Raw genomic sequence first — 15,247 nt, forward strand, 5'->3', positions numbered from 1 at the left:
GTCGGAAGGCTAACAATATCTGACTTCAAGACCTATCAGTATAAAACTTCAGTAATCAAAATAGTGTGCTATTGGTGGAAAGATAGACAAATAGATCAATAAAACAGAAGAAAGTCCAGAAATAGACCATACATGTGGACTACTGATTTTGACAAAGGTGCAAAGGCAATTCAATGGAATACTCTTTTCAACAACTAGTGCTTGAACAACTGGATAGTCATACAGCAAAAAACAAACAAAAAAACCCCAACTTCAAGCCATACCTCATGTTATATACAAAATTAACTCAAAATGGATCATAAACCCAAATTTAAAACCTAAAACTCTAAAACTTTTAGAATAACACGTAGGAGATAAATTTTTGTGACATTGGGTTGGCAAAGATTTCCTAGAAATGACACCAAAAGCACAATTCATACAAGAATAAATGGATAAACTGGACTTCATTAAAATTTAAAACTTGTGCTCTTCAAAAGACTTGGGTAGGGCTTCCCTGGTGGCGCAGTGGTTGAGAATCTGCCTGCCAATGCAGGGGACACAGGTTCGAGCCCTGGTCTGGGAAGATCCCACATGCCGTGGAGCAACTGGGCCCGTGAGCCACAACTACTGAGCCTGCGCATCTGCAGCCTGTGTTCTGCAACAAGAGAGGTCGCGATAGTGAGAGGCCTGCACACCGCAGTGAAGAGTGGCCCCCGCTTGCCTCAACTAGAGAAAGCCCTCGCACAGAAACGAAGACCCAACACAGCTAAAAATAAATAAATTTAAAAAAAAAGACCTGGGTAAAATAATAAAAAGACAAGTAAAAGACTACAACAAAGGCAAGAAAAGACAAGCAACATTTTTGCAAAGCTTATAGTTGATAAAGAATTTTTACCCAGGAAGTTCCCTGGTAGCCTAGTGGTTAGGATTCTGGGCTTTCACTGCTGTGGCCCAGGTTCAGTCCCTGGTCTGGGAACTGAGATCCTGCAAACTGCACAGCACAGCCAAAAAAAAAAAAAAAAAAAAAGAAAGAAAGAAGGAAAAATAATTTTTACCTAGAACATAAAGAACTCTCAAAATTCAATAAAACAATCAAGTCAATTTTTTTAGGTAGGCAAAAGATTTCAATCGACACTTCATCAAAGAAGATATATAGTTGGCAATTAAGTACATAAAAGATGTTCAAAACCATCAGTCAATAAGGAAATGCAAATTAAAACCACAATGACCCATTACTACACACCTATTAGAATGAACAAAATTAAAAAGAATGTCCATACCAAGTGTTGAGGTAGGTGTGGAAAAAACAGAACTCTCATACACTGCTGGTGGAAATGTAAAATGGTACAACTACTTTGGAAAACAGTTAGGCAGTTTATTTTTATTTTTTGGCAGTTTCATTAAAAGTTAAACATATGCCTACCATATAATCCAGCTATTGACTCAGTTCCTAGGTATTTACTCATGAAAAAAGAAAGACTATGTCCATATAATGCCTTATACTTGAATGTTTATAGAAGCTTTATTTATAATAGCCAAGAACTGGAAACAACCCAGATGTCCATCCACAGCTGAACAGATAAACAAATCACAGTATATTCATATAATATGTACTACTGATACACACAACCACATAGATACATCTCAAAGAATTTGCTAAGTTAAAGACGCCAAGCAAAACAATGTACATACTGCATGAGTCCATGTATATAAAACCATAGAGAATTCAAAGTAATCTCTACTGACAGAAAGCAGATTGATTGCCTGGAAGGATCTGGGGCAGGGATGAGGAGTCAGAAGAGATTACAGAGAGACAGCTGACGGTTTCATGACTGTGGTGATGGTTGCACGGGTTTCATGTCAAAACTCACCAATGTGAATGTGCATGCTTTAAAAAAGGGTAATTTCCTGTGTGAAAATTACATCCCCAAAACCCTGTTAAAAAACTTTTTTTTAATCTGACTCTCTGAATCACATTTGAAAAGCACTAACTCTGGACTTCCCTGGTGACACAGTGGTTCCTGCCTGCCAATGCAGGGGACACGGGTTCAAGCCCTGGTCCGGGAAGATTCCACATGCTGCGGAGCAACTAAGCACGTGTGCCACAACTACTGAGCCTGCACTCTAGAGCCTGTGAACCACAACTACTGAGCCTGCTTGTCTAAAGCCTGCACTTCACAAGAGAAGCCACCATAATGAGAAGACCACTCACCACAACAAAGAGTAGACCCCGCTCTCCGCAACTAGAGAAAAGCCCATGCACAGCGACGAAGACCCAATGCAGCCAAAAATAAATAATTAATTTAAAAAAGAAAAAGAAAACCACTAACTCTGAAGTATCCTATTAACTGCATATGACACAACTCTTACATTTCTGTGGATGAACCAAAAGCGGGCATAGCATGCTAGTAAAAAAGCCCAAGAAATATAGTTGAGAATCTCAGCATGTGATCTCTTAGGAGCTTCAACTTATTTTATTTGGGACCAGATTCTTTTCACTAGAAAAACTGTTAAAGTAATCTTAGTCCACTTAAAACACATTTAGCATTTAACAAAATCTAAAACCATCTATAAGAATTCAGAAAATTATTTATGCAGACTGGAGAATAAACTTAACATTCAGTATCAAGATCCAAAGCTCCTGAGTTATTCTCAATAACTCAACCTATAAAAGCACCAAAAATAGTAATCTTACAGAAATTCTGAGGAAAATTTTTGACCAAATTTTTCTTCTTCATTAAAACTTAAATTATGTAACAATAAACCTGCAGATATATCTCATTTTTTTCAACCCTTACTTGCCCTCTAAATACATTTGCTATGGACTTCCCTGGTGGCGTTGTGGTTGGGAATCTGCCTGCCAATGCACGGGACACGGGTTCGAGCCCTGGTCTGGGAAGATCCCACATGCTGCGGAGCAACTGGGCCCGTGCGTCCTAACTACTGAGCCTGCACCTTACAGCCCACAAGCCACAACTGCTAAGCCCATGTGCCCAGAGCCCATGCTCCACAAGAGAAGCCACAGCAGCCGCTGGAAAACTTTCTATTAGTTTCCAAAACTGATAATCACTGACATTTACTCATTACTGGCATTTAGCAACCTTAACTATAGCTTTAAATGCTGGTTAATTTGTTATACCTTCAACCAGGAGTTAGCATCTTTTTAGCATCATTTCTGTAGTTAGGAATGCAATTTAGTGAAAAGTATTTCCCACTAAAATTGTAGCAGTTTATCTAGTTATTTTCACTATTTTACTCTCTCTTCATTCCAAAGTGTATAGCATTCTGAACCTAAAACATACGCCTTTTACTACTGCACTCAAAATAAATTAATTATATTTAGTTCATGGAAATTGTGTGAGTGTGTGTATAAAATTCATCAGGCATTCTTCCATGTAGTATGCTTCTGAGAATGAAATTTATACACACACTCACACTCACACACACATGTTTGAGTTCAGGAAGTATGTTATTACATTATACAAAGCAGGAAGTAAATTCCGTAAATTCTGTATCAATGTTAACTTTTAACATTCATGTATAGATGATAGCTTAGTAACTTGATAAAATGTTTATCTCAACAGTGATTCTGGCTAGAGTCATTTTTCTATTTCTGGCTTATTAAATGATAAGCTGCTTTTAACTACATGCAAAAAAATATTTTTAGGTAATCCCTAATAATTACAAATTAACCTCAAAGGATTGTAGGCAAAATGTTAGGAAGATGTCAGTATCTGTTTCAGCTACTTACAGAGATCTATATTTCACTTTTATATTCAATTACACATTTTCCCCACAAATGGCAGCTTCTTTGCTTATATTAAAACTAGCAGACTTCCCTGGTAACACAGTGGTTAAGAATCCTCCTGCCAGTGCAGGGGACATTCGTTCAAGCCCTGGTCCAGGAAGATCCCACATGCTGCAGAGCAACTAAGCCCGTGCGCCACAATTACTGAGCCTGTGCTCCAGAGCCTGTGAGCCACAACTACTGAGCCTGTGTGCCACAATTACTGAAGCTCACGTGCCTAGAGCTCGTGCTCCACAGCAAGAGAAGCCACCGCAATGAGAAGCCCGAGCACCAGAACAAAGAGCAGCCTCCGCTCGCCGCAACTAGAGAAAGCCTGAGTGCAGCAATGAAGACCCAACGCAGCCAAAAATAAATAAATAAATAAATAAAATTATTAAAAAAAAAAAAACTAGCAATGTCTTATATAAATAAAGGTCTTACCTGAACGCTTATCCTCTAGGTGTGTCGCTAAATCTGACATCTTCACAAAGGAGGGTGTGTTTTCTTGAAATTTTGCTTTAAATGTAATTGCCCTTATATCATCATCAAACAGGCACTCACAGGATGACCATGGTGTCGTATGCAATTCTAGGTTCTCTAGGATACAATTGCGCTGAACAAAAAGATATTTAAATTCCCAAATATAATCTTAAACAAAACAAAAACAAAAAGTTACCAAAAAGGAAATAATCTAGGCTCAAAATCAGATTAAATAGATTGACCTGATTAAATCAGTTAAATACAACTTTCATCACATTAAGGAATTTGGATATAAAGAGGCAAAATATGAATGTTGTATTAAGGCAATAAGATAAGAATGCTAAAAATAATTTTAACAAAAATTTTTCTAAAGATTACTTGGTCTCCTAAACAGTCATAATTTATCATAACCAACTGCTTTTCAAAGTAGCAAACTCTCATTTTGATAGCTACAGAAAAGATTTTTTAAAATAATGGCATAGAAATGGACGTCTGCCATAATCAATATTACTCATTGATTTTTCAACACCTTAGTTTCCTTTTATATTTATTCATTTATTTATTTATTTAGTTGCACTGGGTCTTAGTTGACGCAGGTGGGCTTCCTTAGTTGTGGCTCTCAGGCTCCTTAATTGTGGCATATGGGCTCCTTAGTTGCAGCTTGAGAGCTCTTTAGTTGTGGCATGTGAACTGTTAGTTGCAGCATGCATGTGGGATCTAGTTTCCTGATCAGGGATTGAACCTGGGCCCACTGCATTGGGAGTGCAGAATCTTAACCACTGTGCCACCAGGGAAGTCCCTTAGTTTCCTTATTTAGCTAATTTTTCCACAACAAAAGAAAGCATTTAGACTCAGTTGCTCCTATTTTTAATTCCCTTAGTAATAATTCTGAACCACAGTAGCACAGACCTTCTTGCCAAATAATCAGACTATAAATTAATAGATTCAACTTTAAAACTATATCAAAACAAAAAGAGGTCTCTTAGCACTAAGTTTTCTAATGAAAGTTGTCTTTTTAGTTTCCCACATACTTCAGGCCATAAATCTAATTCACAACACCCTACCGACTTCCTCAGTTTCTTTCATTGGACAGCTTTTTTTTGTGGACAATCTTAAAACAAGTCAATACATCTGTATAGACAGAGCATCATTAGAAAGAGCTAAAGCATGTATATTCCAAGCTGTTGCTTAAAACCAATCACTATTTTAAAATAGTTTCCTTGCCTTATTATAAAATACATGCTTAGAAATCACAGATAAGCAAAGAAATAAATGGCAGCTATAATCAACACCTCAAAATAAACACAGTTAATGTTTTAGTGGCCATCTAGTTGTTCTCAATTTGTTTGCTTTTTACTGATGTCAAATATATTTTTACATGTCATTAAGTATTATTCTACATTATTTAAAAATACTGCGTAATATGTCATTGCACAGATACACCAAAATCTTTAAAATTATTAGAATAATCCTCTCTTTTGGGGCATGTTTCTTATTTTTCACTATTATAAATAGTACTGTGATAAAATACTTTTAGATACATCTTTATGCACAACCATGATAAATTCCTATTAATTGTAATTGTTAGGCCAAAGGTATTCAAAATTCTAAGGCTTTCATATGCATTGTCAATTGTCCTCAAGAAAGGTTTTACCCCTGAAACTAATACACTGTAAGTCAATTATACTTCAGTTAGAAAAACAGTAAAGAATAGGGCTTCCCTGGTGGCGCAGTGGTTGAGAGTCCGCCTGCTGATGCAGGGGACACGGGTTCGTGCCCTGGTCCAGGAAGATCCCACATGCCACGGAGCGGCTGGGCCCATGAGCCATGGCTGCTGAGCCTGCGCGTCTGGAGCCTGTGCTCCTCAACGGGAGAGGCCACAACAGTGAGAGGCCCGCGTACCCCCCCAAAAAAAAAAAAAAAAAAAGACTTCTATTTAATGATTTCAGGAGAATATTGCATTGGAAAGGCATTTAGTTCTGAATAGCTTATTATATGCATACCCAAGTCCCAAGAAGTGTAATTTATGTCCCTAGCCCACCCTCATTAGGACCTAAACTGTGACCAATGCTTGCTACATATGATGCATACCAAATTCCTACTAACAATGCATATTTCTAAAAAATGCAAATTGGGGATTAGTTTCTTATTATTCTTCTCCAAAACATTGCTCTGTTATCTCCAGTACTCAGTAATGACTGCTTGACGATCATTTCTGATTATATCACCTAAATGTGAGTTTGCTTTCCTTGGGAACAAGTAAAACCAGGGCCCAGTACAGAAAGAATAATACAGAGAATGCCTTAAGAAAAAAAAAGAAATACTAAATGAATAGACAGAATGCTAACAATTTGTGAAAGTAGAATCACTTACTTAAATGATTCTTCAAAATTGGTATTTTCCCATTTTAGAAAGAATGATCTTGAGGTATTAAGGTAGATATTAAAACTTAAAAAACAATGATTATAAATAAATATGCTGAATGAATGAACAAAGAACAACTACACCTTAATTCCTGGATTCATAAATTTTCAAAATTAACTTAAATATCATAGAATTATCTAGAGATAACTACAATTCCTCTTCTATTAACCAAATAACTATTAGTTTTAAAAGAATATTCATATTAAGCATGGAGCAATCTGCTTTGCTACAGCTCCACTGTAATTGGAATGACACCTTCGACCTACATTCTGCTCAGCATGCAGTAGACTCATGTTCCTGGCCATGACATGGTGGTCAACAACGATGGTTTGCCTATCATCGACACATGTTTCAGATTTCTCAACCAAACAAATATTTGTCACTGTTTGATCTTAACATAAAAGTCAAAAGTCAAATCCTAGTTATGGGCTATTAATGATTAAGAGAGACAATGTGATAGATCTTTAGATAACTATTTTGAAATAGAAGTTTGAAAGAAACATTAACTCTTACAGGTAAAAAAGAATGGGTCACATACTTAATCTTTGAATTAATTTAGCAGAGTAAAATAACTCATAAGCCAGTAATTACACTGTTTCTGATTGCTGCAGCTAAAGGATCTCACAATATCAAAAGGAAGATGTTATACTGTTTTATTGAAACATCAATTCCATTTAACTCAATACATCATAAGTGATTAACTTATGCTTCAAAGAAAAATGTAATCATGTGTCATACTTTAAACATGAACATTCTATGGATGGCTAATAGTCCACACTTTTAAAACAACTGCAATAAAAACCTGGCGCACAGTAATTTATTAAACAGTAACACTGCGACTTGAAAGAGTTAATGCAACTCCCCTAACATCTGCCCTATAACCAGAGAGAAGTTTATTTATCAGAGTACTTTGGCTGAATAAAAATTGTAGAAGCATCTCCAGAATTAAATTTTTAAACAACATTATCCAAAGAAGGTAAGATCTTCACTACAAAGGTAAAGTAGTATACCTGGGAATAAACAGAAGATTTTATTTTGCTACCATTAATTATAGAAGACTTTTTAGATCACTGAATTGCTTACAGGAGGTATAAAATTATAACAGAAGAAATCTGCAAAAGAATATTCAATCATGATCAATTATATTTCAAATGTAGTCTGATCTCCAGAGTCTCTTCATCTTAGGCTCATAAGCATTAATCATTTACCTAACTATAAATAGATTAAATGCTTTTTGGTGTATTTACCTTTTTTCCTTTGAAGTTGAGGGTACCAGGCTGCTCCAGGACCCCATAATACAAGCACATAATGTTGACCTTGGGCCTGTTCCACTGTTAACATAATTTTCCTTTGCTTCTGTCCTCTATAACTGTATAATGCCTCTGGAAAAGGAAAAGAAATATTTTAGTTGGCATTACTCTGTTACATGGGATACTATACTTCAGTGTCTAATGATATCTACTGATAACCAAATGGTACACTAAGATGGTCCTGTATCTTAATTTTTTAAATTGAAGTATAGTTGATTTATAATATCGTGTTAGTTTCAGGTGTACAGCACAATGATTCAGAAGAATATACATATATATATTCTTCTTCAGATTCTCTTCCCTTATAAGTTATTACAAAATATTGAGTATAGTTCCCTGTGCTATACAGTAGGTCCTTATTGTATCTTAATTTTTTTATAACCTAAAATTAAGGAGGCACCCAAAATATTTACCTGTCAGTATAGTGATATCAACAACTCTTAGAACTGCATGGACTAATACGTCTGGCTGAAGCTGCTCCAATTCTACAAATTCTATACTGCTCATTTTCTGAAGCTGCCTCTGAGGAAGATCTCTGAGATAGGAATGTTTTGAAGACACATATGCCAGTAAGTCTTGAAGTACAATATCACTAACCATACTGGAATCTAAGAAAGAAAGAAAAAAAAAGACCACATGTACAAAAAATGGAAACATTATATTTTCCTGATAACATGATATCTTCTTAGAACTGTTTATGTTGTAAAGTGTGATTAAATGTAAAACATGATTTCATTTCTATAAAACATGTAGTTTATTCTTGAATCAGTTTAGATGACAAAATAAGCTTAATATTTTTAACCAATGGAAATGGAATTATTTACCCTCTCCAAAAAACTTGCCCTGCTCCCTTACTTCTCTATTTTGTTAATAATATCATTTTTCCACCAATTAACCAAGACCAATATTTCAATTATTTTTTGATTCCTCCATTACCCTGTTGTATCCAATCAGTTCCCCAACTCCTGGAGTCTGATTTGATCACGTCTTCCCCAACTATCCCAACCACTGCTGTTCTTCCTCAAGACTGTTAGCATTTCTCATCTGAAATACTCAAAGACTCCCCTAACTGGCGCCCCTGGAACATGCCTTATTCCTTCTCACTGCTAAGCCTCTGCCTTCACTATATTCACTGGCTATAATGCTGTCATCCTCCTCTCTCCCCATCCAAATACTATACAGAAAAACAACCACTATAGACTCCCAGTGACTTCTCCTTCCCCTGAACTTAGTTTTTATCTCTAACTCTCTTGGCATTTGTGCATGCGCTACTTTACATTTCTCTTGATTGTTAGATCGATTATTTAATTCTTAAGTCATTATGCTACTTAGATGTTTTTCTCTCCTGTCTCAACTTTTTTCCTCATTTTTATACTTTACATACAATAAAATACATTTTAAATGTACAGATTGATGAGTTTTGCTGATTAAAATCTAATTTCCCTGAAGGAAAGGGAGGTATGTTTGAATAAATGACTAATTGTTGACGAAAAATAAGATCTTAGCAAAAAACAGGAGTACCTTTTGAAAAGCAGAGTCTATTAACTGATTTCAATAGAAAAAAATCAATGATTCTTCTTTCCTTCTCCCAGTATCATTTTCATCCTAATGTATTTCTTGTGCCACACTAAAGCCTCATTATTCACTCACTCATCAGCAGACCATCCACTATGTGCCAGGCATCATACCAGGTGCTAGGGACACAAAGACATGAACCCAAGGCTGAAGAAATTATCAACCTAGAGGTTGATAACCAACAATGGGCTTAGGGTATATGCAGTATATGTAAGCATTCCTAAGAGCACACCAAAAGAACTGCCCCGGGAAGTTGGAAGAGGCTTTATTGTGGAAATATTTAGCAAGGTTTTGGAAAAATGCCTAATAAAAGGTTTCTAGGTAGTAACTGGGAAGGATAGTATATTTCCAGGTAAAGAGAAGGGGCTGGTAATCCTTTATGTACCTTAGACGCTTTTGATATTCTGATAAAGCATAGAGACCCATTATCAGAATAATATTTTAATGAATAGAGTTTATTTATTTATTTATGGCTGCATTGGGTCTTCGTTGCTGCGTGCGGGCTTTCTGCAGTTGCGGTGAGCAGGGGCTACTCTTTGTTGCAGTGCGCTGGCTTCTAATTGCGGTGGCTTCTCTTAGTGTGGAGCACGGGCTCTAGGTGCGCAGGCTTCGTTAGTTGTGGCTCACAGGCTCTAGAGAGCAGGCTCAGCAGTTGTGGCTCACAAGCTTAGTTGCTCCATAGCATGTGGGATCTCCCCACACTAGGGCTCGAACCTGTGTCCCCTGCAGTAGCAGGCAGATTCTTAACCACTGTGCCACCAGGGAAGTCCCCAGAATAATATTTTTATAACAGCTTTATTGGAATATAATTTACATATATAAAGTTCACACTTTTAAAGTGTACAATTCAGTGTTTTTTTAGTATTTCACAAAGTTGTGTAACTATTACCATTATCTAATTTTAGAACATTTTTATTACAGAATAATATTTTTAAGTTCATGAAATGAAATAGGATAGTAAAACCAATTATATGGAAATACAGTAATCAAAATATTTTAAAAACTGGGCATAACCTATGAGCCTCATTAAAACATTAAATAACAAGATATAGCAGAGTATGCAGCAACTACTTTAATTTCAAAGTATGCCAAAGTATCATGGGCATAAATGATATTCAAGTTATCTTCAACAACTGTAATGTGATATGAAAATAGATGTGTTTTCCACTGGTGACCAAGTCACAAGTATTGATAATATTACTGTGGATTGTCACCTTATTCATAATGGAAGGAAATGCTAATTTTCAATAAGCAATTAGTGAAAATAAAGATGTAATATCTTACTGTTACCAGAGATGGAGGTGGGGGCAGGGGAAAGTGGATGAAGACAGTCAAAAGGTACAAAGTTCCAGTTTTAAGATAAATAACTACTAGGGGTGTAATGTACAACATGATAAATATAATTAACACTGCTGTACATTATATATGAAAATGGTTAAGAGAGTAAATCCAAAGAGTTCTTATCACAAGGAAAAAGAATATTTTTCTATTTCTTTAATTTTGTATCTATATGAGATGATAGATATTCACTAAACTTACTGTGATAATCATTTCATGATGTATGTAAGTAAAATCATTATGCTGTATGCCTTAAACTTATACAGTGCTGTATGTCAATTATATCTCAATAAAACTGGAAGGGAAAAAAAGATGTAATGTCTTCCCATCCAAGTTTATGGACGCTTTAATGTAGAGGAATCAATTTTCATAGGTGAAAGAGTAGGAAGAACTTTTAGAAGGTTAGTGACCATCCAGCAGATGAAAGGGCTAGAAACCAGGCAAGACTGCTTAAAGGGGAAAACGGTGATAGATTTGTGAACTAGTTCTGAGGTAGAATCCAAGAAGCAATTAGATGTGGAGGGTAAAGAAAAGACTGCAGAAGACATCAAGATTTCTGGCACAAACGAGTGGATGGATAAAAACAAATGTTCTGGGCTTCCCTGGTGGTGCAGTGGTTGACAGTCCGCCTGCCGATGCAGGGGACACGGGTTCGTGCCCCAGTCTGGGAAGATCCCACATGCCGCGGAGCGGCTAGGCTCGTGAGCCTTGGCCGCTGAGCCTGCGCGTCCGGAGCCTGTGCTCCGCAATGGGAGAGGCCACAACAGTGTGAGGCCTGCGTACCGCAAAAAAAAAAAATGTTCTAAAGCTTTTAGAATCTGATACATGAAATCTATTCTAATGAAGGTTACTCAATTCCTAAATGGATTTTATAAAATAATGGTGATAGCATAACAAAGATAATGAGCATAAGAGAAAAGAACAGACAGTATGAAAGATGAATGAGAAAAAGGGGAAGAGTGGGGATAAGGAGACCAGTTAGGTTACAGCAAAACCCAACTCCAGATATCTCCTTCCACAGCTCCAGTTTATTCACCAGGACTCCTGATTCCTCCTTCACAATATTTCCAGCACATTTGGAATCAGAAAAACTGGGTTCAATTCTGACTTCGTCAATAATGACTCCTCTGAAATTGTACTTAACATCTCTGGGCTTTATTCTTTATCTACAATAAGAGCTTTTTTGGGGAAAAAAAGATTGCTACTATCAAATTATTTACTTATTCTTACTTCATAAAAATTTGTACAGAAACATCTGATTACTTAGATTTCAAATAAAATATTCTACTTCATGAAAACATTGTGTTAAAACTTAGATTTATATACTTAATTTAATAATATTTAAGATAAATTTATATCCTGTCACATTATCAGGACTGGGTTTGTAAAATTTGTAACACCTTACTGTAATGAGGAAAGAACAGGAGCACCATACACATATTGATCAGAAGTAAGAATGCTCTCATGAGTTGTAACAACTTGCAAAAACAAAAAAATCTCTTAACTAAACTAACCAAATTGACTTATTCTTTCAGAAGAAAAACAATTGCAATATTATCAAAGTATCAACTGTTAACTATTTCCCTAAATCAAACAAAAAAAGTCTTAGAACATACTTTATTTAGCTACTAACTTGTGTAACCTGTGAAAAACAAGGCAATATAAATTCTTATGTAAGTATAAAAACAAATTTGAAGTAACCTCTAAAGGTTATTTAATTAGCTCAAGGTTTTTCACATTGTTCTACAAAACCTGAAGCTCCCCAGGTTCCATGGGATATTCTCCATCCAGAATTAGATCCTAAGATTTTTATGAAATTACTGAACTAGAGCAATCTTACTTGAATCTATATCAGTCTTAAAACCAGAACTATCTACAACACCTGTCTCTCAAATCCCTTGCAAAATATTTACATACCATGTTATTTTCATTATTGTAAAACATTCTTTACCCTTCCATTGTATTAACATCTATAAAACATTTATAAAAGCCATTTAGCTCCTTGGAAATATGCTTTCAAAGATGTAGCAACTTCGAATGCTCATAATAAAAGATTAAACTTTAATCTTTTTTTTCTAAACTTTAATCCTTTAAAGAAATCCCAAAATTAAAAATTGGCTGACTTCAACTGGCCAAAACCATACCGTTTTTAATTACTATAGGTTCACACTAAATCCTGATATCTAAGAGGGCAAATTATTCCTGCTTTTCTTTTTCAAAAATGCCCAGGCTAAAAAAATATATAGATAAATATAAATAAGTAAATACAATAAAGGTCCAGGCTGCTTTTGACCACTTACTCTTTTACCTATCAGAATAATCTTATCAAATTTCATGAAAATCTTATTGGGATTTTGATTGGATTTTTACTGAATTTATAGATCAACTTGGAGAGAACTGAAATCTTTACAATGTTAAACCTTTCAGTGAACAAAGTATGTTTATTTAGTTCTTTAATATCTCTTAATTTTTTCATTTAACAACAAAATTGCTAAATTTCTTACTAGATATTTAGTACCACATGATAATATTGTAAATGGTGCCTTCTCTTTATTTGTGTTACCAGTTGTTAGTCACTCCACTCTAGAAATGCAATTGACTTTTGTATATTAACCTTATACCTGGCCACCTTGCTAAACTTTCCCATTATTTCTAATAATTTGCTTGTAATTTTAAGAGGGGAAAGATCCTTTGTAAATCTATGAATAATAATTATAATAATCCATCACATCATCTATAAATAATGACAGTTTTATTTCTTCTTTTCCAATCTTTCTGGAAATTTCTCTTTCCATGTTTTCTCACACTGGTTAGTATCTCCAATAATATGCTGAATAAAAGTAGTAACAGCAGCATCCTAGTCTCGTTCCTAATTTTTTTAAGGAATGTTTCTAATATTTCTCCAATTAAGATATCTGCTCTGGATTTTTAAAATATACTTCTTATGAATTTAAAATAAATTTCCTTCTATTCCCAATGAATAGGGGTTGAATTTTATTTTCAAAAGCTTTTCTGTACCTTTGAGATGAACATATATGGCTTTTTTTAACTTCTTTTTTTGAACTAATATTAGTCTTACAAAAAAGTTGCAAAAATAGTGGAGCTCTCTTATATTCCTTATCCTATGTCCTCTAATGTGAAGATCTTCATATGTACAGAATAATTATGAACAGGAAATTAATACTGCTTAAATACTATTAACTATAAATCTTACTCAAATTTTACCAATTTTCCCACTAATATCCTTCTATGTAGCATCTTATCCAGGATTCTACATTACATTTAGTTATTTCTCTTTAGTCTCCTCCACGCTGCAGTAGTTATCAGTCTTTTTTTAAAATATTTATTTATTTATTTGGTTGCATGGGGTCTTAATTGCAGCAGGCGGGCTCCTTAGTTGTGGCTCATGGGCTCGTGGGCTCCTTAGTTGCACACGTGGGCTCCTTAGTTGTGGCATGCGAAGTCTTAGTTGCGGCACGCATGTGGGATCTAATTCCCCGACCAGGGATCGAACCCGGGCCCCCTGCATTGAGAGCACAAGGTCTTATCCACTGCGCCACTGGGGAAGTACCCAGTCTTTCTTGTCATTCATGACCTCGACACTTCTGAAGAGTATTAATCAATTACTTTGTAGAATGTCCTCCATTTGGGTTTCTCCAATGTTTTCTCATGACTGAAATGAGGTTATGCATTTTTGGCAAGAATACCACAAAAATTATGCTGTCTCCCTTTCAATGCAACATAGCAAGGAATTCATGATATCCTTAATACTGATATTTACCTTAATCACCCAGTTAAGTTGGTGTCTGCCTTGTAAGTTGGTTTTCTCCTTGTAAGCTGATAACTACCTTGGGGAGACATTTTGAGACTATGCAATGTTATTTCTCCCCAAACTTCTATCTACTAATTTTAGCATCTATCAGTGGATCCTTGTTTACAATATTTATTACTGAAGTGGTTACCTAATGGTAATTCTCTGTTTTCCTTTTTCTTCTCACATTTATTCATTGGAATTCCAATTTATTCATTGTGAAGAAGAGCTCTTACTTGTTTGTTTGTTTATTTGTTTACTTAATTTATTTTGTAAGTCAGTCAGTTGAATGTTTATTTATTTCAGTATGAACCCATAAATATCTTATTCTATGGGCTATAATCCAATACTATCTTTTTTTTCTTTAAATTGTTCCAGTTTTGGCCAGTAGGTACTCCTTCATGTTGGCTCTTGTGTTCTTTCAAAACAACCCTTTTCTGACACCACCAGATGTTCCAGGCTCTTCTTGTATTTTTGCTGTCCCAGTGCTGTAATCAACCACTTCTAGCAGTGCTGGTTCCTTTTACAGACCAAGATCTGGGC

The 15,247-nt window shown here is 35.4% G+C and overlaps 1 protein-coding gene across 1 annotated transcript in view; it reads right to left on the reverse strand.

The window, feature by feature from the left end:
- The window catches only part of SHLD2 (shieldin complex subunit 2), a 95,129-nt gene that overhangs the window by 15,669 nt on the left and 64,213 nt on the right, over nt 1-15,247 (reverse strand). Inside the window, exons 5-7 of the mRNA XM_060079922.1 lie at nt 8,394-8,588; nt 7,918-8,052; nt 4,208-4,414 (exon numbers count right to left, since the gene is read on the reverse strand). Of these exons, the coding sequence (XP_059935905.1) occupies nt 4,208-4,414; nt 7,918-8,052; nt 8,394-8,588 (537 nt within the window). The remainder of the gene's footprint in view (nt 1-4,207; nt 4,415-7,917; nt 8,053-8,393; nt 8,589-15,247) is intronic.

The sequence above is a fragment of the Mesoplodon densirostris genome, chromosome 1, assembly GCF_025265405.1.
Source record: "Mesoplodon densirostris isolate mMesDen1 chromosome 1, mMesDen1 primary haplotype, whole genome shotgun sequence".
In the NCBI taxonomy this organism is placed as follows: domain Eukaryota; kingdom Metazoa; phylum Chordata; class Mammalia; order Artiodactyla; family Ziphiidae; genus Mesoplodon; species Mesoplodon densirostris.